General features: G+C 41.7%; 1 protein-coding gene across 3 annotated transcripts in view; it reads right to left on the bottom strand.

The window, feature by feature from the left end:
* Positions 1 to 700: 700 nt before the first annotated feature.
* LOC106561309 (excitatory amino acid transporter 2) overlaps positions 701 to 25,038 on the bottom strand; it is a 62,845-nt gene continuing 38,507 nt past the window's right edge. Inside the window, exons 1-11 of one of the 3 annotated variants that reach the window (XM_082957295.1) lie at positions 23,756 to 23,773; positions 18,312 to 18,451; positions 15,788 to 15,940; positions 15,315 to 15,565; positions 14,913 to 15,060; positions 14,474 to 14,600; positions 11,904 to 12,137; positions 11,506 to 11,700; positions 9,543 to 9,677; positions 8,920 to 9,157; positions 701 to 5,305 (exon numbers count right to left, since the gene is read on the bottom strand). In XM_082957295.1, coding sequence (XP_082813421.1) covers positions 5,219 to 5,305; positions 8,920 to 9,157; positions 9,543 to 9,677; positions 11,506 to 11,700; positions 11,904 to 12,137; positions 14,474 to 14,600; positions 14,913 to 15,060; positions 15,315 to 15,565; positions 15,788 to 15,940; positions 18,312 to 18,441 — 1,698 coding nt within the window. In that variant the 5' untranslated portion in view covers positions 18,442 to 18,451; positions 23,756 to 23,773 and the 3' untranslated portion in view covers positions 701 to 5,218. Of the gene's footprint in view, positions 5,306 to 8,919; positions 9,158 to 9,542; positions 9,678 to 11,505; positions 11,701 to 11,903; positions 12,138 to 14,473; positions 14,601 to 14,912; positions 15,061 to 15,314; positions 15,566 to 15,787; positions 15,941 to 18,311; positions 18,452 to 23,755; positions 23,774 to 25,038 lie in introns of those variants that run through there. The other 2 variants (XM_082957294.1, XM_082957296.1) reach the window with 2 other exon arrangements.

The raw sequence follows: 25,038 nt of genomic DNA, 5'->3' as shown, positions 1-25,038 counted from the left end.
AAAGTGTCTGGATCTCTTTACACCAGGTGTGCTCATCTATTTTTCAGTTGGTATTGTTATTCATCTGTATTTCCTTTTCTGTTACTCCTCCATTTTGTGTGTTTGGTGTCCAGTTTGTGATAGAAATGCAGAGTAATACAGTACTGTACATGAAGTAAATGTGTCCATACAATTTATCAATTTTCATCAATATAATATGAATTAATCACCTTTGTTATGCTGGTGTTAGGTTTTGTTCCCCCTGTCAATCTATTTCTCTCTATTTTGCTGTCTATTTCTCTCTCTCTGAGATGTGGGGAAAGGGCACATAATTACTGAGGTTTAATTGGAGAAGCAACACAGAGACAGGGGTCCAATAGAGCCAAAGCAAAAGGCTGCAGTGAATTATTCATAATGTGTGTGTGTGTGTGTGTGTGTGTGTGTGTGTGTGTGTGTGTGTGTGTGTGTGTGTGTGTGTGTGTGTGTCTGTGTGTGTCTGTGTGTGTCTGTGTGTGTCTGTGTGTGTGTGTGTGTGTGTGTGTGTGTGTGTGTGTGTGTGTCAACTGACCTTAAGTCAATCCTCTGAGTACAGTACAGTATGCCATGAAAAGTGATCACTTGATAGTCAAGAAGACTGTATGAAGGTAGCACATATACAGTTCAATGTGAGTGTCCGTCTTGTAAGTTGTGTTCATCAAAAAATCTAAAAGGACAGACCACATTTAGTTATGAATCAACATTTATTAGTTATCATAATCGTATGTACACCAATGGTACAACACTTATTGATATGTATGAACATACTTTTATACCACAGATCTGGTAAAGAAAATAAATCAGATATTTTTTGTCTTTATTTTGTAATATTCTGTCTCCCAGACATACTCTCTCCCTTTACATCAAAATTACAGCAACAGTTTTACAAATAAGGGACATCCTAGAACAGTAAGCGAGGGAGCGAAAGGTAGGGCAGGAGTGAGAAAGGTTATCAGGTCTACTCAGGAGGAGCCTATCAGAAAGACAGAGACTTCTGTAGAATACAGACTTGAAGATATACTGGCTCATCTTAGAAATACTGTGCCAACCCATTTCCATTTGAACATCCTCTTTACTCAATATTGGGTTTGTTTGTGTGTGTGCAAACAATTGTGATGAAAATGAAGATAGGCAAAAAGGCAAAGTTACCAATATGTGTCTGGATAGGTTTATGAAATGGTACTGGTGGGTTGATAGTTCTGGATAGACAGAGGCTAGTGTATGGATATGACACTGGGGCTCATTACAGTTACTGTCTCTAACTGTAAGGAATAATCTAAACATGAATTATGACTGTTTGGTGTAAATATGTATGTCTTGTAGTTACCACAATATGATGCATAAAGCACAAGACAAGGAGGCGGACACTGATGGTGAGTGTGGTGTTCTCTGTTAGAAAGTCTAGATGATTCCTGGAACAGGATCTGGGTGACCACATGAGGAGCTATATTTTGTTAGGTGCAAGGCCAGACATTCTGATCAGATTTGCTATTTTAGTCATAATGAACGAGCTAAGCTGTACTTGTTTCATTAGTTAATGGTAAATTTGACCTTTTCCTCTTCCTCTGGAAACCTAGTCATGATAACATCCACATTTCACCAACTTAGAAACAGCACATCACCCCACATGGACTCCTTTTTTTAATCAGATAGTTTCTCCTCTTTCTATTTGTCTTTCCAGTTCAACATTGTGCGCTTCAGAATCATTGTGATCTCTGGAACATGTATGCACAATGAAAATGAATGGACACAACTTATATCTCCATGGAACAAACATTCAAAACGCTTACATTAGATACAAAAAAAGATATGTATATATTGATGTGTGGCAGCTAAGTGAGAAAACTAGTTAACAGCTATTAACAAATAATAATAAGCAATTTATTACACATTATTTTCTCGACATTTTGACTAATCTATTTTTATTCAGAACATAGATAATATTTCTCTAGAGGATTACAAAAAACTGTCACAGCAATTAATCTCTATTCCTACATACCATGTCAACCCCCCCCCCCTCCCAAAAATAAAACAAAATATTTGTTACCTTCAATATGTACACAAAGTGCAAGGAGGCACTTCAATATCATGCTTTTTAAGATAGTGGTGCAAAACAAATATCATCATGTTTAACTTCATGCTCCTACAACAGTGAGTTTGAACATAATAGTGTTCCAACACTCAATCCCTATGGTGACACACTGGTCAAAGGTCAGGCCCGAGCCCTAGGGCCGTCAGGGGTTTTAGTGCTGTGCTCAGCATCTCACTCATTGCATGTTAGAATGTGTGTGGTGACCTTCCAGGTTTAATTGTGTGCGTATGTGCATGCAAGTGTCGTATGTGTGTATGTGTTGTGTGCGACTGTGCATGTATGCGAGTGTGCATACGTGTGTGTGCATAAGTGTGTGTGTGCGGGCATGGGTGTGTGTGTGTGTCTGTGCATTGTGTCTGTGTGTGATGGCAGTGTCCATGCAGCTCTTACAGCAGAACGCCATTGTGTGCTGTGGCGTAGAGAAGCACACTTTGTTATACAAGTTATACAAGTGGCATTGATATTCTGACTGAGAAAGTGTTTCAGGTAACTAAATGACTGTGTGCTGCACTATGAATGCTTGTTAAGTTTTCTAGTGTTACTTTAATCGGCATTGTTATAACGGTCAAACTGACTGCACAGTTTGGAGTTAACATCTTCAAAGCAAGGTTGTCATTGAACAAAATAAACAAAACTAGACCATAGAGCAGGACACGACACAGATAAAGAAATGACATCCACACCTGCAGAACGCCTCACCTGCACAAAACGTCTCTCATACAGTCACATACATGTATTAAAGATTAGCAGCCAGTGATCTAACTTCATGTGGGTTTCTCTTTTTAGCCAGTTTGGTTCCATTAGGGGGATAGAATTCTCCTACCTTATTGTTGCCATGTTTGTAGTGGCCATTTTCAGGCACCAAGATGACTGCTATACATTAGTAACAATATGAGACCAATGATACACACAGCTGCAGCATTCAGGGTCTCTGAGAACAGTCGTCATCGTCTGTGGTAATAGGTTGTTTACTCACAAAGGAGACCCCACTCTTGGGGTGGATAAAAATAGTTTAGGATGTAAATACTGCCAACTGGCCACTAGTTGTGCAGTGAGTTATCAACCTGTTGAAACTTGCGGTCTTATTACTTTTTTAACTTCTATGGTTGTTCTGTGGCATCTTTGATAATATATGTGTGTTTGTACTTTCAGGCACTAAGGGAAGCCAAGAAAATTGGAGTCACTGGAATGGTAAAGTTGGAAAAATTGGCAAATTTCTGTGTGCTAAAAATAATCCCTTAATTAAAGTAGCTTACTTAGGAATAGTTGTAAAGGGAAACTTTGTCTCTGTCATATAGGTGCAAGATATGCAAAAAATGTTTCTCTTTAAAAAATATCAAGGTGTTAAACAGTCGATGTGTTCAAAGTCACAGCTTTCATATTTAAGTTGTGCTATATAAAGGCAAGTGTCAATATCCTATTTTCTTTCATGAGCAGGTAAACATGTTGAGGGCTTGGTGAAAGTGTATCTTTCCCTGCCAAGGAGTTAATGCTACAGCCTGAGTATAGTTTCCCTTTATTGGGTTCTTCGATTACAAATGTCAAATGTGAAAAGAGACCTGTGTCAAAAATGGATAAAAAATGATCTAGAACTCTTTCATCCTCAAAGCTGCAATTGTGCTATTTGTACTTCTCAGTATTACATTAGTTTTCAGTTTTGGAACAACTTGATTTTTGCTTTACTTGGCATATTAATCATGGTTCTAGATATCTTCCTAGAGCCTTCACAATTTACACTTGGTTCTCATTATTTTTAGCCTCAGATAATCAAATTGATAGCTTCAGTGGAAGGGAGAGGGGTCTGATAAATACCTCCTACACTTCAGTACTTGGACTAATTTATATGAAAAAGATCCCTGAACTGAAGCTATTGATATATTGGTATCTGGGGACAAATTTCACCTTTACTTTTCTGTTTGAGGCATTGCAGTAATTGCGTGAAGAGATCTTTATGTACCTCTTGGTATATAATTTGTAGGAGTTGAAATGAGTAATGAGACACCATCTTCACTTGGAGTTAGCTACAAATAGATTGTGTACAGAGTAAGAAACCCCGAAAGACGATAGAAATGACCGTCAATAAGTCATGGAGGTGTTTCAAAGGCTTCTGGCTTGATTGATTATATGCCTGTTTGGTCCCTATTAGTAACTGGGGAGATATGTCATGTTCTCACCCCCAACCCATCCACACATATACACACAGCCACACACCCAAATCACACAGATACAGTATATAATCTCACACTAGAAGCTAGAAGCGACATTTAAGAAGTCCCTTTCCCTTACAGTAGAAAAAAGAACGTATTACAATAAAAAAGGGAAGTAGAGGTTCCATGTTTCATATGTGTTTTGTGCTTTTGAATTCCAGAGAACATGTGCTTGTGGAGTAAGGCTCAGGCTGCAGACCCTGCCCTTGTAGGTATGTGTCTCTGTATTCTACAGTATCACCACCCTAATTCCCCCTGGGGAATGTGGGTAATATCAGGTAACAAAGACACTCAGATAGGTCACATGGGCTCTGTCAGGTATAGGTCAAAGGTTAACTTGTGAGGAAAAAGGGGCCAGGGCTCAACAGATGCCTACTGTGGTATCATTGGTAATAGTAATGACGTGTGTAATAATGTAAAGTTTGATACAGGCATTCCTTCAGTCTAGCATGACTCACACTCTTATCTTCCACACATTGTCTGTTGTTAGACTGCCAAATTGCCAGTAACAAACTCACAGCTACCATCACATTCTGGAGGACTGTTGTTCCAATGTTACTCCCCCAAACTCTGACCCTCCCCCTGCTTTGAATGCAGTACTCTTATAGATGCAGGATGCATATATTTCTAGGAATAATTTATGTTGTACAAATGTTTGCTATGAAGCAAACATTAGTGCTCTAACAGGTCAAACATACCTTTGTTATCGTCTCACCGATAAGTGAATTAGTATTAGTCCTCTTAGTCAGTCAGATAGACGGTTAGAAACACTGTAGGAACTAATACAAACATTTCAAAAAAGAAATAAAACTACATAAAAAAAGACAATTAGTAGTTTTGTTCGCATGACTCTTTTTTTCACCAGATAGGAAAGCATGTGGAACTGGGGATCTGTGTGCTGGCTTTATTCACGTTTCTGGGGTTCCTCCTCAACAAGCATGCACTCCGCCATGGTCGCCGCAGCGGTAGAGCCATTAGTGGTCGAGGTTACCTGAAAGCAATCACCATGGACATCTAAACAGCAGGTTTACACATCTATGTAAACAGGCACAGTGCATGCTTCATGACCTGGACTGAATACTTTGGAGCAAAGGCAGCAGAAGAACTGTAGAACTACTCTGATTATTTGGTTTGCATTTGGCTGCACCTACATTATATACTTAAAGCCTTTTACTTTCAAATTGTACTTTTCCAATTGTTTTAAGTGTCAAAATATCAACGAAAGACTATCATAATGAAACAATTGGTTCTGTGCTCCAATTATATGATTGATCACAATATAAAAGATAGGTGTATACTGAAGGTATCAGGAAGACCTGGACAATCACTGAGGATCATGCTGATGGAATCACGGTGGTCTGTCTTAACAACGAGCACCAGACCTTTTACTGACCTGAGAACAATCAACATATAATCACAAATTTAACATGCAGTGAAATACAGAGGATCTTAATTTGACCCTGCTTCTCACAGCAGGAAAATAATGATTCAGCCGCAGCAAATGTGAATTATTATGCGGATTATAATGAATAGACATTTTTGTAGGGGTTGATACATTCAGGGGTTGGAACCGATTTAGGGAACAGAACCAAAAACCAAATAAATAAATAAATAATAAAGAATCAGAACCGGGAACTAAAGTGCTCTGTTCCGGAACAGAACCGTTATTTTAAAAGCATGGGAACCGGTTAATAATGTTATTTTACATTCCGGGACCAATTTTTTTAGTCCCACAAAAAACGCAATAAGGCGCCTACGCAAAGCCCTCACTCTGTCACTTAGAAACTCATTCCAGTGTCTTCCTGCCAGCTGAAAATCTTTGCCAGTGTGTGTGCGCGTGTAGGCTACCTACCCCTCCCCCTCCGAAGCTTAAGCTACTCTAGCCTACTGACGTTACAAGCGTGATTAGGAAATTAGGGAGAGATTTTTAATTAGAGAAGAATGAGAAGAATAACTTTTTCCATGCTGTAATTTTTTTTACCCCTTTTACCCCAATTTAATGATATCTGATTGGTAGTTACAGTCTTGTCCCATTGCTAAAACTCCTATATGGACTCGGGAGAGGCGGCGAGAGCTGTGTCCTCCGAAACACGACCCCGACTAGCCACACTGCTTCTTGACAAACTGCTTGCTTAACCCAAAAGCCAGCTGCACCAACGTGTCAGCGTGCATGTGCCTGGCCCGCCACAAGGAGTCACTAGAGCGTGATGGGACAAGGACATCCTGGCTGGCCAAACCCTCGGCTAAGCCGGAAGACGCTGGGCCAATTGTGCGCCACCTCATGGGTCTCCCATTCACGGCCGACTGCGACACAGCTTGGGATCGAACCCGGGTCTGTAGTGATGCCTCTAGCACTCCGATGCAGTGCCCTAGACTGCTGCGCAACCTGGAAACTTTTCCATGCTAGTTACAGATAATATAGTTATCATTCTTCACATTGGATTTATTAACTAAGTGTTTTTAATTCTGGTGCCTCTCTGCACACACAAGCTTGTTAGCTAGCTAGCTAGCTCTGGTCCAACGTTAAGCCAACACTCGGAAGTTCAAAGACATTCAAAGTTCCTCCATAGAAGCCGCTCCACCATAGGTATAATTCTGTGGGCCTAATTTAGATTATGCATGTCATAACAAGATGCCCAGCACTTCAAACCAAGCCTCCTCCTCCACCCTCTCTCGCTCTCTCCCCAACCGCAAAATTCCAGTTGCATCTCACGCCCTACACTTGTCATTGAGCATGTAAACAAATCTATAGGTTGCCCGCTCTATTGCAAGCTGATCTATTTGCACTGATTGGTGAAGTAATTCAATGTAGAGCTAACGTTAAAAAAATACAGGTTTAAAAAGTAACAGAAGGGAACGCTATAAACCGGTACTTTATTTGGATTTGAACTGGTTCAGAACTTTATTTTGCAGGTCGTAAGAGTGGAACGAAACGAAACAAATAATGGTTTTGTTCATAACTAAACGATTGGAAAATTATTTTGGTTCCAACCCCTGTAAACATTTATCAAATCCAGTCTGAAATTTTAAAGTTGCAATTACAAATGTTTTAAACCTTGCCTACGCTACAATTTGTGTTTCCTGCTGTGCAGGAAAATGCTCTGCGAAAAGAGTGATTCAATTAAAATAGAAGATCGGTATATAAAATGTTATAAATACAAAAACAGATACAAATAAAACAAGGTACAAAATACTACAAAATGAGTGCAATGTTATGTTTTAGTCTGTACAAGTTATTTTGCAAGGCGTTCTACAATGGTTTGCATCTTTGGATAAATGTTAGAAAAGTTATTTGAGTTAGTTTATGTACACCCACCACATACAAGAAAATAAAGAGAGAAAATATTGGAAGAAAACAGCCTTTGTACCATGCTTCGCTAGCTTAATGGATGGATACAAAATTGTCAGAATACAGTATATTGTTGTGGTCAGACCATTGGAGTGCAAGGGCCTCAGTGTTGCTAGGCAACACCCTTGATCCTGTAATAAATGAATGGGTTCATCAGTAGGCCCTTTGAAAGCAGGGCCCGCTGCTCTACAAAATAAGCAGTCCAAATTCCTCCACATCATAGCAGCCAACGGCCTTGATCTATTCAAACGGTGGATTCAAAGTGTTACTGTTTCAGATTAATCGTGAGCTACATTGTATCTTCCAATTTCACAAGATTTCTCACAATGAGCAAGAATAGCTGGTCTGAAAATGCAAAAGCATCTCATCTCTAAAGACTGAGAATGACTCAGTCCCAGTCTGGAGGGTGCCAGGGCTCAGTCATAAAATGCAGTGCTAATGAAGCACTGTATCACTCTCTCTGCAATTATATGACATCCCTTTAAAATGATACAGTTAGACAGAGGAATTTAAGTCATTTTAATGGATATAACAGAGTACGAAGAGAATGCACATCTACAGTGTTTTCTCATAAACCCTATGAAGTCTAATTTGATCACAAATTGATAAACGAAGCCTAGAAAGCAGCAGGAATAATCCAGCACAGCCTCTGAAGTAGCCTGGAGAAAGAGCCTAAACCCCATAATTTGAAAAGGGATTTGGGGAAAGAGATAGTGGTGAAACCTGCATGCGCAGCTTAGATGGCTTTCCCTCTCTCTCAGATCTAACCCCAGCAGGTTGAAAGGGAGGGAATGAGGCCGGGTGGTGAGTGGGGGAGGTGGTGGCAGAAGGGGGGTGATGAGTGGGGGAGGTGGCGGTGGGAGGGGGAATTAGGGTAAGCCCACTGATTTGGATTTGCACTTGTGAGTGACACTGTCTCATATTTGTGGGTGCATTTTTTCTGGTTTGCAATTATTTGGGTATTTACATAAGCTGTTTGTGGTATTTACATAAATAGAAATATATTCTGCAAGTTTAGAATGTATTCTTATAAATATTGCACAAAAGCTGATATTCCAAGCGAATTCACACGGAAATATATACACATGTATTTTTTTATATTTTTCTGTTTCTTCTTAAAATAACTGTGTATGTATTTACATTGGCATCATATACAAACATGCAAAATGAAAGAGAGAAAAGAAAAGGTGCAGTGCAGCATGCAGCATGTTAGGCAGCTATATACCAGTCTCTATGTCCGCAAGCATGAATTGTACCTTGCACTCATCTACCACGACTGAATTGTGAGCGGCATATTGGACGCACTGGTTGGAGTTGTTTTCGTGGTGGTTCTTGAGGTCATCATAGTAGGACGAGGTCTTGTTCATCATCTCGATGTCATCTGACTTGCCATGTGTAGCGTCCAGCTCGTCCAGCTCAGCCTTGGACAGGTGGTACACTATGCCCGCGCCGTACGAATCTCCCACCACGTTCACTGAGGTACGGAACCGGTCCCTGGGATTGGAAAAAAAGGAATGGGTGGGAATACACCAAAGTGTTGTGTGGAGATCAGAAAACGGGATGGATAGGGGTAAGAAAACTCAGCTATTGTTGAGAGCATGGTATATATACTGTATACACAATTTTATTTTACTAGGCAAGCCAGTTAAGAACAAATTCTTATTTTCAATGACGGCCTAGGAACAGTGGGTTAACTGCCTTGTTCTGGGGCAGAACGACAGATTTTTACCTTGTCAGCTCAGGGATTCGATCTTGCAACCTTTCGGTTACTAGTCCAACCACTAGGCTACCTGCCATTCCCACAATAAGTTCCTTGACTTTGAATACATATGATTACATTAACTTGGTTCTGAATCACTAGCAATGCAGATCCACTCACAGGAGCCAGTCAACAGCAACCAGCAGGCTGATGTCCTGAGTTGGCAGGCCCACTGCAGTGAGGATCAGAAGCATAGTCACCAGTCCAGCACTGGGAATACTGGCCGCACCAACACTGGCCAGGGTAGCTGTCAGACTGCATGGGGAGAAAGATAGACAGGAGAGAAAACAGTTCATGGTTAAAACTGCTCTATAGATTAAATTTAAAAGTCCAAAGGCCAAGGACTGTATCTATTAACCAAACTGCACTTGAGGCTAATGGGTACAGTTACTTCATGAAGCACGTTCAGAGTGAGTTGGAGTGACTGTAATAATAATATGGGGATTCAGGATATTTTGGACTGGCATCCCTGAGGATGAGTACTCAATTCCTGCCTAATCCACAAACACATAACTATGTATGGTAACCGTAAGTGTCTTTGAATAACAGTGTCCCCTAAATTTGATGTAATTTACGTCACTACTTACATTGATAAGGTAGGCAGTGAAATTCCCACCCTGATCAGAAAGTACAGTGCCTTCAAAAAGTATTCTCAGCCACATTTTGTTATGTTACAGCCTGAATTGAACATTGATTAAAATGTGATATTATGTCACTGGCCTACACAATACTCCATAATGTCAAAGTAGAATTATGTTTTTAGAATTGTTATAAATTAACAAAAAATGTAATAAGTACTCAACCCCTTTGTCATGGCAAGCCTAAAAAAGTTCAGGAGTAGAAATGTGTTAACAAGTCACATAATAAGTCGCATGGACTCACTCTGTGTGCAATAATAGTGTTTAACATGATGACTACCTCATCTCTGTACCCCACACATACAATTATCTGTAAGGTCCCTCAGTCGAGCAGTGAATTTCAAACACAGATTCAACCACAAAGACCAGGGAGGTTTTCCAACGCCTCGCAAAGAAAGGCACCTATTGGTAGATGGGTAAAAAAAAAAAAAGCAGACACTGAATATCCCTTTGAGCATGTTGAAGTTATTAATTACACTTTGTTTGTTATTTCAATACACCCAGTCACTACAAAGATACAGGCGTCTTTCCAAACTCAATTGCCGGACAGGAAGAAAACCGCTCAGGGATTTCTGAATGAATGAATACAAATATTCCCAAATATGCATCCCGTTTGCAATAAGGCACTAAAGTAAAACTGAAAAAATGTGGCAAAGAAATGAACTTTATGTCCTGAATACAAAGCGTTATGTTTGGGGCAAATTCAACACAATACATCACTGAGTACCACTCTTCATATTTTTAAGCATGGTGTTGGTTGCATCATGCTATGGGTATCCTTGTCATCGGCAAGGACTAGGGAGTTTTTTAGGATAAAAAGAAACAGAATAGAGCTAAGCACTGGCAAAATCGTAGAGGAAACCCTGCTTCAGTCTGCTTTCCAACAGACACTGGGAGACAAATTCACCTTTTAGCAGGACAATAACCTAAAACATAAGGTCAAATATACACTGGAGTTGCTTACTAAGACGACATTGAATGTTCCTGGGTGGCCTAGTTACCATTATGACTTATATTGGCTTGAAAAAATCGATGTCAAGACTTGAAAATGGTTGTCTAGCAATGATCACCAACCAACTTGACAGAGTGAAGAATAAAAAATAAAAAAAATTGCAAATATTGTACAATCCAGGAGTGCAAAGCTCTTAGAGACTTACAGAGAAAGACTCACAGCTGTAATCGCTGCCAAAGGTGATTCTAACATGTATTGACCCATGGGTGTGAATACTTATGTAAATTAGATATTTCTGGTTATAATTTTCAATAAATTAGCAAAAATGTATTAAATCATGTTTTCACTTCATCATTATGGGTTATTGTGCGTAGTTGGGTGGGAAAAAACTATATTTATTCCATCTTAAATTCTGTAACACAACAAAACGTGGAATAAGTCAAGGGGTATAAATACATTCTGAAGGAACTGTATGTTTTATGGCAGTCTGTACCTGACAGTGACAATCTGACCAGCATCCAGATAGATGTTGTTCATCTGGGCAATAAAGATGGCCGCCACGGCCTCATAGAGGGCGGTTCCATCCATGTTGATGGTGGCCCCGACTGGGAGCACGAAACGAGTGACTCTCTTATCGATTCCCAAGTTCTCCTCCAGGCAACGGAAGGTGACAGGCAGTGTCCCAGCACTGACAGAGACAAACACAGCTACAGTATGAGAGAGTCATGGTGTTGCATTCATTATTCCACAATGTTCAGCCTGCGTATGTGATATGAAAGATATTACTCTTTTTATAATAGTTCTATGAAAAGTTACCTGTACATTTACAGTGACAGCAGTTAGATGTAAATAGTGTAAATAGTTTGATGCATGCAATGTTGTGGCCCTTACCTGGAGGCTGTCCCTAGGGCAGTGATCCAGGCCTGGAAGATGCCCATGAAGAAGGTGTAGGGGTTTTTCCTGACAATGGCAAAGTAGATGGCGGGCAGGAAAATGGCTCCGTGGATGATCAAGCCCACAATTACAGTCACCATGTACATCCCCAACTGCCTAGCAACCACCTCCAGGTCATCAATGGAGATGATCTTACCACAGATCAGGCAGCAGATACCGAAGGGAGAGTACCTAGGGGCAGAGGAGAGGTTTAAAACCACAGGCGGCCAGTGGCACCATAATTGGGGGGGACGTGCTCACAGTAATGGCTAGAACGGAATAAATGGAATGGTATCAAACACATCAAAAACGTGGTTTCCATCTGTTTGATACCATTCCATTCACTCCATTCCAGACATTATTATGAGCCGTCCTTCCCTCAGCAGCCTCCTGTGTTTAATACTGTATACACTCTGAAGAAAAAGAGGTACAGTGGGGGAAAAAAGTATTGGATCCCCTGCTGATTTTGTACGTTTGCCCACTGACAAAGAAAGGATCAGTCTATAATTTTAATGGTAGGTTATTTGAACAGTGAGAGACAGAATAACAACAAAAATATCCAGAAAAACACATGTCAAAAATGTTATAAATTGATTTGCATTTTAATGAGGGAAATAAGTATTTGACCCCCTCTCAATCAGAAAGATTTCTGGCTCCCAGGTGTCTTTTATAGAGGTAACGAGCTGAGATTAGGAGCACACTCATAAAGGGAGTGCTCCTAACCGCAGCTTGTTACCTGTAAAAAATACACCTGTCCACAGAAGCAATCAATCAATCAGATTCCAAACTCTCCACCATGGCCAAGACCAAAGAGCTCTCCAAGGATGTCAGGGACAAGATTGTAGACCTACACAAAGCTGGAATGGGCTACAAGACCATCACCAAGCAGCTTGGTGAGAAGGTGACAACATTTGGTGCGATTATTCACAAAAGGAAGAAACACAAAAGAACTGTCAATATCTCTCGGCCTGGGGCTCCATGCAAGATCTCACCTCGTGGAGTTGCAATGATCATGAGAACGGTGAGGAATCAGCCCAGAACTACACGGGAGGATCTTGTCAATGATCTCAAGGCAGCTGGGACCATAGTCACCAAGAAAACAATTGGTAACACACTACGCCGTGAAGGACTGAAATCCTGCAGCGCCCGCAAGGTCCCCCTGCTCAAGAATACATATACATGCCCATCTGAAGTTTGCCAATGAACATCTGAATGACTCAGAAGACAACTGGTGAAAGTGTTGTGGTCAGATGAGACCAAAATGGAGCTCTTTGACATCAACTCAACTCGCCGTGTTTGGAGGAGGAGGAATGCTGCCTATGACCCCAAGAACACCATCCCCACCGTCAAACATGGAGGTGGAAACATTATGCTTTGGGGGTGTTTTTCTGCTAAGGGGACAGGACAACTTCACAGCATCAAAGTGATGATGGACGGGGCCATGTACCATCAAATCTTGGGTGAGAACCTCCTTCCCTCAGCCTGGGCATTGAAAATGGGTCGTGGATGGGTATTCCAGTATGACAATGACCCAAAACACACGGCCAAGGCAACAAAGGAGTGGCTCAAGAAGAAGCATATTAAGGTCCTGGAGTGGCCTAGCCAGTCTCCAGACCTTAATCCCATAGAAAATCTGTGGAGGGAGCTGAATGTTCGAGTTGCCCAACGTCAGCCTCGAAACCTTAATGACTTGGAGAAGATCTGCAAAGAGGAGTGGGACAAAATCCCTCCTGAGATGTGTGCAAACCTGGTGGCCAACTACAAGAAACGTCTGACCTCTGTGATTGCCAACAAGGGTTTTGCCACCAAGTACTAAGTCATGTTTTGCAGAGGGGTCAAATACTTATTTCCCTCATTAAAATGCAAATCATTTTATAACATTTTTGACATGCGTTTTTCTGGATTTTTTTGTTGTTATTCTGTCTCTCACTGTTCAAATAAACCTACTATTAAAATTATAGACTGATCATTTCTTTGTAAGTGGGCAAACATACAAAATCAGCAAGGGATCAAATACTTTTTTCCCCCACTGTATCCTTCTCAGTCAACGTCTACAATATATACCGGATTACCAAACGCAATCATAAAAATACTTGTGAATTAGACGCATGTTTCTATCAGAGGAGCCTGGTGGGAGGAGCTATAGGAGGACGGGCTCGTTTTATTGTCTGGAATGGAATAAATGGAACGGTAACAAACACATCAAACATGTTTGTCTCCGTTCTATTGATTCCATTCCAGCCATTCCAATAACAAATATATGTTTTATTGTCACATACACCAGATAGGTGCTGGAGCAAATGAGGGGATAAGTGCCTTATTCAAGAACACGTCGACATATTTGTCACATTGACGGCTCAGGTATTCGGATCAGCGATCTTTCGGGTACTGGCCCAACGCTCTAACCGCTATGCTACCTGCCACCCAATGAGCCTATCCTCCTATAACTCCTCCCACCAGCCTCCTCTGGTTTTTATGGCTACCGTAAGTCCATATAGAATGGGCTTGAAAGGCTAAAGATCTCTTACCACATGATCATGATGACCAGGTTCATAACAATCTCGTTGAGAATGTTGAAGAACTCCAGCATGAGCTTGGCCCTCTCTCCCATCTTCCCCATGCAAATGCCAAAGGCAATGAAGAAGCCAATCACACCTGCATCACACAGTCAGGATAGGGAATCACAGCTGGGATTGAGTAGAGTAAATGGGCTCAAGGAGAGGTATGAAGACAGAAGATGATAGTGAATGGGGAAGTTGTTTTTATGATGAATAAAAATCTGCTACAGTTAGTGAGACAGAATTAGCTGCACCCAGGGCTCACTTGAAGTGTGATATGATCTGATGCACTGGTTTATTCTCAGACAAATAAGTAAAGACAATTTTAAAAGTGTTATATGCACAATTCCTTTCATTTGGGCGGTTGTAGAAACAATTGCGGCCTGGTCCAAAAGAGAAGCCACCATACCTAACACATTCATGCCACTCTTAAACTGGAGGGACTTCTTGATGATGAACTCAGGTTCCTTGGTGGCGTTGGACAGGAGCCCCTCCACAGTGGTGGCATTGAGGTCCTCCTCAATCACCTTCTCCACCTTCTTAGTGACTGTCTGGATCTGAGGTGGGACAAGAGAACACAGACAAGTCCTTAAAATCTTACATCTCAACCCATCTTAACTTTTGGTAAAGTTAAGGGCTAAGGATGTAAATACAAAAACATTTAAGTCATTGTGGTCTTCATAAGACTTGTTCTGGGGTTGCCTCATCCAGGCCCTTATTAGCTGTCTCATCCAGGCCATTGTTGTTAAAAACATTTGCTAAAATTTGACTCACCTGGTTAAATAAATGTGGGTGTTGTAGTGTATTTTACCTGTTGGAAGCAGGCCTGCACCAGGTTCTCAGGAAATAGGTTCCTGATGAGGTCAAAGAAGGCATCCAGGCTGGACACATCGTCGTGTTTTTGGCCATCTCCCAGCTGCTCCTTCATCTTGGGGTCTCCAGGGTGGATGGCCAGCACCAGGATGACTCCCAGCACGGCAGCAATCACCGTGGTGGACATGTAGTAGACCATAGCCCTTGTTCCCAGGCGACCGCTAGACTTGGCATCTAGACCAGCCAGACCTACAGCCAAAACAAGCACTTTTAAACCTGGCCTTTTTCCTCTTTCAGATTGAATATGTGTTGTTATAGCAGTGTGGAATAAGTATAGGCCTATTAAGTTGCTTTGAAGTGCTAAAAGTGAAAGATGATGATCGATACTAATAAATAATAAACTGAACAAACTGTATTTAAAAACAGTAGTCCTCTCTCCTATATTGAACCCATGACTGTACCATACCATACCTGTGATTAAACTGGAGATGATGAGAGGCAGGATCAACATCTTCAGCATCCTCATTAGGATGTCTCCAGGGAAGGCAATCACCATGACAATGTCTGGGTGGATGGGAGAGGCATAACGAAGCAGCATCCCAGACACAGCCCCCAGAATCACACCTGGAGAATGAGAGAGAGGGAAGGGTGTGAAAGAATGCTAATACATACAGAGGGAATCCCCTATGTCTGCAGCCAGAGGAATGAGAGAGACACCATAAAAGGAGAGGGGAACCAATACTACATAGAGACCAGAGACAGAGAGCAGTGCAGAGGGAGAGAAAGCAGTAGTGAGGAGGTTGTGTGCCACAGTGTTCATGATAACCCTAGTGCAGGGAAGGCAAGAGGTCCCTAACTCAGAGGCCAAGGAGTTAAGAACAGGTGGGATTGGGAAGTGACCCAAGAGTGCTGTGTCTGGCTCCCTTGTGAGAAGGTCCGGGGTGATAAGGACTTTCTCCATTTAGAAAACATGTTGTAAAACTGTGCGGAGAGAGTTTGGAGATAATGAGAATAATTTCCAAATAAGACTTGATTATGATATAAAGGCATCTATAAGAATATTAACAAACAATAACAATATCTCATTTCCATAGGTCTGCCTTAAATTGCTGCTTCTCGTTGCGTATTAATTTATCAGTCTGGATCTGGTTATGAGAGGCTGTGGATTGCATGTGTAGGGGCCAGTGGGTAGGTGTGGATGGGGGAGACAGAATTGAGTCCCAGTGTGAGAGAGGCTGATAGAGTCTGATAGAAGATTAAGAGTAGGTCTCTTTGAAGACAGAGGAGGAGTCAGAGCTTCAGAGAGGGAGAGGTTCTCACAGTGCTTGGAGGAGCATCTCTATTCCCTCCGAATCAGGTTTTCTAGGAAACAGTCAGTTAGCATCAGGGTATGATAATATCACTCTCACTATACTCCAGTATATGGAGTAGGCCTATAAGCAAGGGGAGTCCTGAGGAAAAAAATAACACACTCCACTCTACAATGGCCCTGACCTTATCACCATGTGCCCTCAACCCCACCAGACCTCCTTTGCTTCCCATGGTTCAACCTTGGAAAACATTCCTAACCCACTTCCCAAATCCAATCTACATGTATCCTAGATAGAAAACTAGCCCCCGATCCCCCAACACCCCAACCTCTCTAGCCGTGTCCTTCCACCCCAACCCCCTCCTCCCCCTGTGTCCCAGAGAGAGAGCTGAACTCTGAATGCTCCTGCCCCCTGCAGTCCCGTCTGCACACTGGCCCTGTGGTCAGTCTCTGTCCCTGTCCCCGGTTCTCTCTCTCTCTCTGTCCTGCTCAAGCCTGACAAGGCTAGGCCCAGACCCAATCCACGCCTCACCCCCCGTAGGCTGCACTTCCTCTGCTGCTAGATCTCTGCCAAAGATCACAGGCCCTGAGAGGGGCAATTCAAGCCTTTTAACCTCACAGATATCTGTCAGCTGTTTTACATTCACGCACAGCTTCAGAAACGTAACCTCACCCTACTGATGCTGCACACCTGCTGGATGAGGAAGGCATTTGTTTTCCTGTGCATGGAGCATCCTACATCTCTAACCCCCTCCCAACCCCTCATCCAAGCCCTTATGCAATTTCCATAATGGCAGATTATTAATGCCACTAAGGGAGCCGCTATGAAAGTGTTCTGCCAAATGGTCTGTTGTATATATTATGAATACACATGCGCGCATGCACAGACATACAGACACACACACAGACACACACACACACACACACTCATTTATTTTCACACACGTGTTCATTTGAACACACATAAAACCACTGAATGCAAACAAAATCGCTGTGACCTGAAACAAAAAGGGTATTTTTAGCATCACTACCACTCTGCCCATCATTCCATTATAATAAATTACTATCATATCCTTCCCTGCTATATCCTCACATTACACATGACTAGGGCCAGGAGTTGTTCCTGACCACATGACCTGAACTGCAGAAAAATCCTTATCAGAGTCTATATCTATCTATGGCTCACTCTACACATAAGGGAAGGGAGGGTGCCAGGTGGTGGTGGTGAGGGGGCACCAGGTGGTACTGGGCTAGGGAAGATCAGGGCACATGCCACCTGGCTTGCTGGGCCAGCACAGATGGCTGCTCCTCTCCTCTCCATTGCCCTGGCCACTAACATAACAGGACAGAGCACATCTGGCCAGAATACTGAACCGTGTCATCTGTCAGAAGTGCCTTTTGTGTAACCCACCCCATGCTTGTCTTTTTCTCTGCCTCAACGTTAAACCGTTGGTGTCTGAAGAGATGTTTGAAACACATCATGGGCTCTGATATATCAAGTAAGAAATTCATCTTTGTCATTATACAGTATATGGATAGGCAGACATGCAGGCAAACAAGAATACACAGACAGACATAAGAGAGAGAGAGAGAGAAAGACAGTGAAAGAGAGAGGGAGAGAGACAAAGAGAGTGAAAGAGAGATTGTGATCGTGTGCTTGGTAAAACAGCTGACAATGGTACTGACCGAGCACGGTGAGTGTGAGCAGCAGGTTCTTGAAGAGAGAAGAGAAGCAGCTGATACACTTGTTCCTGGGCCTGGCTTCTATGGGCTCCAGATGACTCTCATGCATCCTCACCTCCACTTGCTTAGGCATGATGCTGGCACTGTGTAAGAGAGAAAGACAGACAGAGACAGAGAGAGAGACAGACAGAGGGAGAGAGAGTTAGTTATTTAAATATGCATAACGTGCATCTGACATGCCCATGCAGTCACATGTTTGGAGAAGCCATTGCCATTGCGACTGTCTTCATATTGTGAGGGTGAGGAAGAAGGCTGAATTAGATTGAGTCTCTAGAGTTAATTATAACATATGGGGTGGCAGGTAGCCTAGTGGTTAGAGTGTTGGACTAGTAGTTGAAAGGTTGCAAGATCAAATCCCTGAGCTGACAAAGTAAAAATATGTCATTCTGCCCCTGAACAAGGCACTTAACCCACTGTTAAGAATTTGCTCTTAACTGACTTGCCTAGTTAAATAAAAATATATATTAACAATCCCCAAGTGCAACACAGCCTTTTAAAGCATCAGGAGACAATGTGAGATCATCTGAATGATCATGGGATACGTGCTAAATCCATAGAGGACATTAGAAGCTCAGGTCATGCAATAAGTGCTCTGGTATCTCCGTAGTGATGCTTGTTGCCTAGCAGGTTTTCATGACAAGGCTGCCCAGGGTTACTTCGACAGCCAACAGATGGAGGACGAATGGTGGAGGGGCTGTGAGCTGATGATTAAAAAACTGAATTCCCTCAGAGGCAGGGAATTCAAAGTCTGTTTAATCAGAACAGATGGTGTATTTTGGAGACTTAGATCGGTTGTTGACAGGGTCTTGTTATCTGAGCTGTCAGATAAAGTCAATATTTGTATTCACTTGGCAGTCCAGTCTATGGAGTATTTCAACTTTATTCCAAACCTTTTTTGACTGTAACCTTGAGGCAAATGTTAACTAAATGTTAACAAAAAATTTTGTGCCATCACTACACACTTAGAAAAGAGGGTTCCCTTAACTGCTTAATCTGACTATCTCATTAGAGAGAGGACGAGAGAAGAATAGAGTAGGGATAAAGGCGAGAAAGAGAAACAGAAAGCGAGAGAAAGAGAGCGAGCGAGAGAGCGATAGAGAGAGAGAAAGAAAGAGAAAGAGAGAAATAGGCTGGATTTTAGTGCCTGTGACTGTATACTGTAACTATTACTGTACTTTGTAACTTGCTCTAATTTGTTATTCTGCTGAATCAGAGGGTTCGTATCTGTACGTTTTAGATCCCATCTTGTATTGGCTAGCACTATGACAGGAGAACTAATGTGAGTGCCATTCATAGTTAATCATAACAGAATAGCCATTGGGCACAGACGTCAATTCAACGTCTATTCAATATTGGTTCAACATAACTTCCTTGAAATGACATGGAAACAACGTTGATTTAACCAGTGTGTGCCCAGTGGGTAATCTCCTGCCTTCTTGACACCGCTCCCCACTCCCCCCTCGCCCTCGGTCTAAATGTAATGAAAAGAGAGGAAAAGGGAAAATTCTACTAAGAGCATTCATGCAGTAGCGCTCTCAAAATTACATTGTCAAATAAATGCCATTTTTATTACATTTCCTTCTAAATTAATATGATTTCTCCAACAAACAAAAGCAATAGTTTTTTTGTGACTAACTTTTAATTTAGTTCTGTCATTTAAGAAAAGCTATAATAACAGCCGTGATGATGACTAATGTGTGCCTGTGCATGGTGTTTACATGTCCTTTCTGCATTTCACACGTATGAAATAGGAAATTAATAAGTGGAAGTGTTTGCTCCATCTGTGTGCCTGGGAGCAGGCCAGCTGCTTTATCCTGTAGCCAGGCCTTAAACACATCATTATAGAGGCTGAGATTGCCTTTCTTCAGTCTTCTCCTTAGCGTGTGTTGTTGTGTGTGTACGTATATGCATGCCTGTGTGTCCAATTAGGGCTCTATTCAATCAGATCTGCTTTAGCCGACATCCGCATATCGGTTGTTTTGACGGTGTTGGAGGTGGAACTGTGTTAGAGCTGTCAAATCCACAAGCAGCTCCTGTCATTATACCTAAAGCGGACATTAAGTCGCATTTAGAAAAACACCATTCAGCTTTGTTTACAAGTTTGAACACTGGAATGTGAGATGTAACCTACACCTTGATTAGGCTGACATTAAATAATTGTAATTTTGAACATTATTATTTCTATATAGCCTAGGCTTTCTTGTTCTGAACTTCTAATGCAAGAGGGTCAGGTGTGGCTTTGTGACAATGATCAAGAGCAGCTTCTCACCAATTTGACAGTTCCAACGCAGTTACACCTCTGACATCGCCAAAACATCAGCTATGTGGGTGTCGGCTATCGCCAGTTAACACTTGATCTGATTCAATCTAATGCACTGGGCTTCCGAGTGGCGCAGCGGTCGAAGGCACTGCATCTCAGTGCTTGAGGTGTCACTACAGACACCCTGGTTCACAAAGATCACAAAGATGCCATGACTGGGAGTCCCATCGGATGGCGCACAATTGGCCCAGAGTTGTCCGGGTTTGGCCGGTGTAGGCTGTCATTGTAAATAATGATTTGTTCTTAACTGACTTGTCTAGTGAAATAAAAAAATCTCTACTGGTGTCCTATTGTGCAACATTGAACCTATAAGGTAGTTTAGAAAAAACGATCTGTCAATACTTTGGCTTCGTCCTACAAGAGAATACAGAATCTTAGCTACATTGCTCTCTTTCTGTGTTCTGTACTTATTTTTCTCTACAACTCTGAAAATACTTGATAAATGATGATGAGGTGGAAGTCTATCAAGTCCTTTCAGCCATTACTGTCCATGATGGTAAGGATGTGAGGAACAGAGGTCTATTGAGGCATCTGGGACACCCTCTGTGTATTTGTGACTGTGGTACTGCTAACCCCAGGGGTACAGTCAAAGTTTGTTTCCTCTTTGTCCTTTTTTGTCATCTATGAACTGTCACACTTCCTTAATAGAGTCAATGGGCATATGATAACAAGTGAAACAATCATCCCAGCAAACCGGGAGCATTCCCAGAACATTAGCTAAGATTCCCATTAAGTTCTAGTTAGGTTCTAGTTTTATCTAACTTTAGGATGATAACATCCCCAAAACATTCAGAGAATGAGAATTCAGAGAATGTTTTTGATAACAAAATGTTTTTATTTAAATTGTTTTATTTTAAATGAAATATCTTTGGAATGTTCTCCTAACATTCACTAAAATGTTGAGCATAACATCTGTAACTACCACAGCACATTCCCCAAAAGTTCACATTAGGATTCCAGGTAATGTAAATGCACAATGTATAATTAATGTTTTACCAGCAAACCAAAATTGGTTATGTGAAAGTTCCCAGAACATTCGTAAGGTCACAACAAATGTTTTCATAAAACAAAAACTGTCCATTTGTGGTGATGATTATAGAATGTTTGTATAAAACATTCACCTGATGTTGCAAGAACATGTGTTGAAAGTGTTATGAAATGTTATTTTGAAATTGAGAAAAGGTTTTCTGATTTAGTTTGAAGTTTCTGAGTCTGTATTTAAGAAGCATATGAATACACAAGAATACAAGTTATTTAAAGGAAGCCAGATCCAACTAAAATCACATTTCATAAGACTTTCAACACGTGATGAAGAAAGAGAATCATAAGTACACAATATATGAAGAGGATGGGAACATTTTAATAACCCAGAAATTATGTTCTGTGTCCTGATTGATCATATCTGACTGAAAAAAACGCACAAGGCCACAGCTTGGCGCAGAGGCTTAAAGAACAGATTAAATGTGTTCTAGGAACATTCTAGCAACATCAGGTGAATGTTTTATACAAACACTCTATAATCATCACCCCAACTGGACAGTTTTTGTGTAATGAGAACATTGGCTGTGACCGAACAAATGTTCTGGGAACTTTCCCAGAACCAATTTTGGTTTGCTGTAGTCTCTGTATGTAAAATAATTGACTGATGTTTTATTAAAAACAAATTGCTGGGACAGTGGACTGGGAATGACATAATACAGATGTATGAAGTGAGAAACAAAGACATGTCACTCTCCCCAGCAGAGACATCATTATTTTAGAGAGGGCACAAAGTACGTGGGGATGGGGGGGGGGGGGGGGGGGTCATGAGGGAGGCAGTTAGAAACATTTAGCATTTTTCATACACCTGAAACAGCTTTGTCCTGCAATCTAGAGCCATAATCATTACGCCTATTTCTATGTAAAAAAAAAAGTATATTTCTCTGCATAGGTTATCTGAGAATACCTCGAACTGTTCAATTGTCATTTTAATTAAATATGTACAATGATACTTTGCGGCACAAACAACAACACAGAGTTACACATGGAATAAACAAACGTACAGTCAATAACACAATAAAAAAAAATCTATATAGAGTGTGTGCAAATGAGGTAAGATTAGGGAGGTAAGGCAATAAATAAGCCGTAGTGGGCAAACTAATGACGATTTCGCAATTAAACACTGGAGTGATAGATTTGCAGAAGATGAATGTGCAAGTAGAGATACTGGAGTGCAAAGGAGCATAAAAAATTCAATAACAATATGGGGATGAGGTAGTTGGATGGGCTATTTACAGATGGGCTATGTACAGGTGCAATGATCTGTGAGCTGCTCTGACAGCTGATGCTCAAAGTTAGTGAGGGAGATATGAGTCTCCAGCTTCAGTGATTTTTGCAATTCGTTCCAGACATTGGCAGCAGAGAACTGGAAGGAAAGGCGGCCAAAGGAGGAATTGGCTATGGGGGTGACTAGTGAAATATACCTGCTAGAGTGCGTGCTACGGGTGGGTGCTGCTATGGTGACCAGTGAGCTGAGATAGGGCGGGGCTTTACCTAGCAAAGACTTATAGATGACCTGGAGCCAGTGGGTTTGGCGACGAATATGAAGCGAGGGCCAGCCAACGAGAGCATACATGTCACAGTGGTGGGTAGTATATGGGGCTTTTGTGACAAAACGGATGACACTGTGATAGACTGCATCCAATTTGCTGAGTAGAGTGTTGGAGGCTATTTTATAAATTACATCGCCGAAGTCAAGGATCGGTAGGATAGTCAGTTTTACGAGGGTATGTTTGGTAGCATGAGTGAAGGATGTTTTGTTGCGAAATAGGAAGCCGATTCTAGATTTATTTTTGGATTGGAGATGCTTAATGTGAGTTAATGTGAGTTCATGTGAAATTGCTATAGTAGGTGGCTAGTACTACAGTAAAACAACAAAACATTTTCATTGTATTTGTTAATCAAGAAGGAAATCAATATGCTACATAGCTTGATAAACTTAATTTACAAACATACCTCCTGTGAGTCCTGCCTATCACCGGCAGCAAAATTCCAATCAAATGCCGTGTGTCATGCAACACTCGCTCACCTCCTTCACTGACGATACTGTCTGCATGCACTAGAGTATCTAGCGTCCTGTCTTGCATATCTTTGCTCCGTGGTGCACCTTGGAAGGAACAACTTACTAGAGAGAATAGTTAAAAAATATATACATACACTGAACAAAAATATAAACCGAACATGCAACAATTTCAAAATGTTTACTGAGTTACAGTTCAATTTATATAAATCCATGGATTTCACATGACTGGGAATACAGATATGCATATGTTGGCCACAGATACCTTTTTTTTAAAGTATGGGTGTGGATCATATAACCAGTCAGTACCTGGTGTGACCACCATTTGCCTTCGCATAGAGTTGAGCAGGCTGTTGATTGTGGCCTGTGGAATGCTGTCCCACTCCTCTTCAATAGCTGTGCAAAGTTGCTGGATATTGGCGGGAACTGGAACATGCTGTTGTACACGTCAATACAGAGCATCCCAAACATGCTCAATGGGTGACATGTCTGGTGAGTATGCAGGCCATGGAGGAACTGGGACCATGGGGCCGTGCATTATCATACTGAAACATGAAGTAAAGGCTGCGGATGAATGGCACGACAATGGGCCTCAGGATCTCGTCACGGTATCTCTGTGCATTCAAATTCCCATTGATAAAATACAATTGTGTTTGGTGTCTGTAACTTACTGTATGCCTGCCCATACCATAACCCCACTGTCACTATGGGGCACTCTGTTCACAACGTTGAAATCAGAAAACCGCTCGCCCACACGACGCGCCATACTGCCATCTGCCCGGTACAGTTGAAACCGGGATTCATCTGTGAGGAACAGACTTCTCCAGCGTGCCAGTGGCCATCGAAGGTGGGCATTTTCCCACTGAAGTCGGTTATGACGCCGAACTGCAATCAGGTCAAGACACTGGTGAGGACGACGAGCATGCAAATGAGCTTCCCTGAGACAGTTTCTGACAGTTTGTACAGAAATTCTTGTCCGGATGTCTGGTCTCATACAATCCGCAGGTGAAGAAGCCGGATGTGGATGTCCTGGGCTGACATGGTTACATCTGGTCTGCGGTTGTGAGGCTGGTTATCAAAAATTATATTTTTAAAAATCTGTGTGTACATGCCTTTGTGCCCACTACGGGCATGACGCCTCTGCTCTCCAGCCAACTAATCCTTCTCTTTCCCAACATGTCATTCTCCTCAATCCCTGTGCAAGTGTTGTGTGACAGCCACAGCTGCCTCTCCTCTACTCTAATTTTTCCAATTAACACACTCACAACTCAACACAAATAGACTCAACTTGT

The sequence above is a fragment of the Salmo salar genome, chromosome 10 (genome assembly GCF_965601325.2).
Source record: "Salmo salar chromosome 10, fSalSal1, whole genome shotgun sequence".
Taxonomy (NCBI): Eukaryota; Metazoa; Chordata; class Actinopteri; order Salmoniformes; family Salmonidae; genus Salmo; species Salmo salar.
This window is presented reverse-complemented; position numbering and strand designations above follow the sequence as displayed.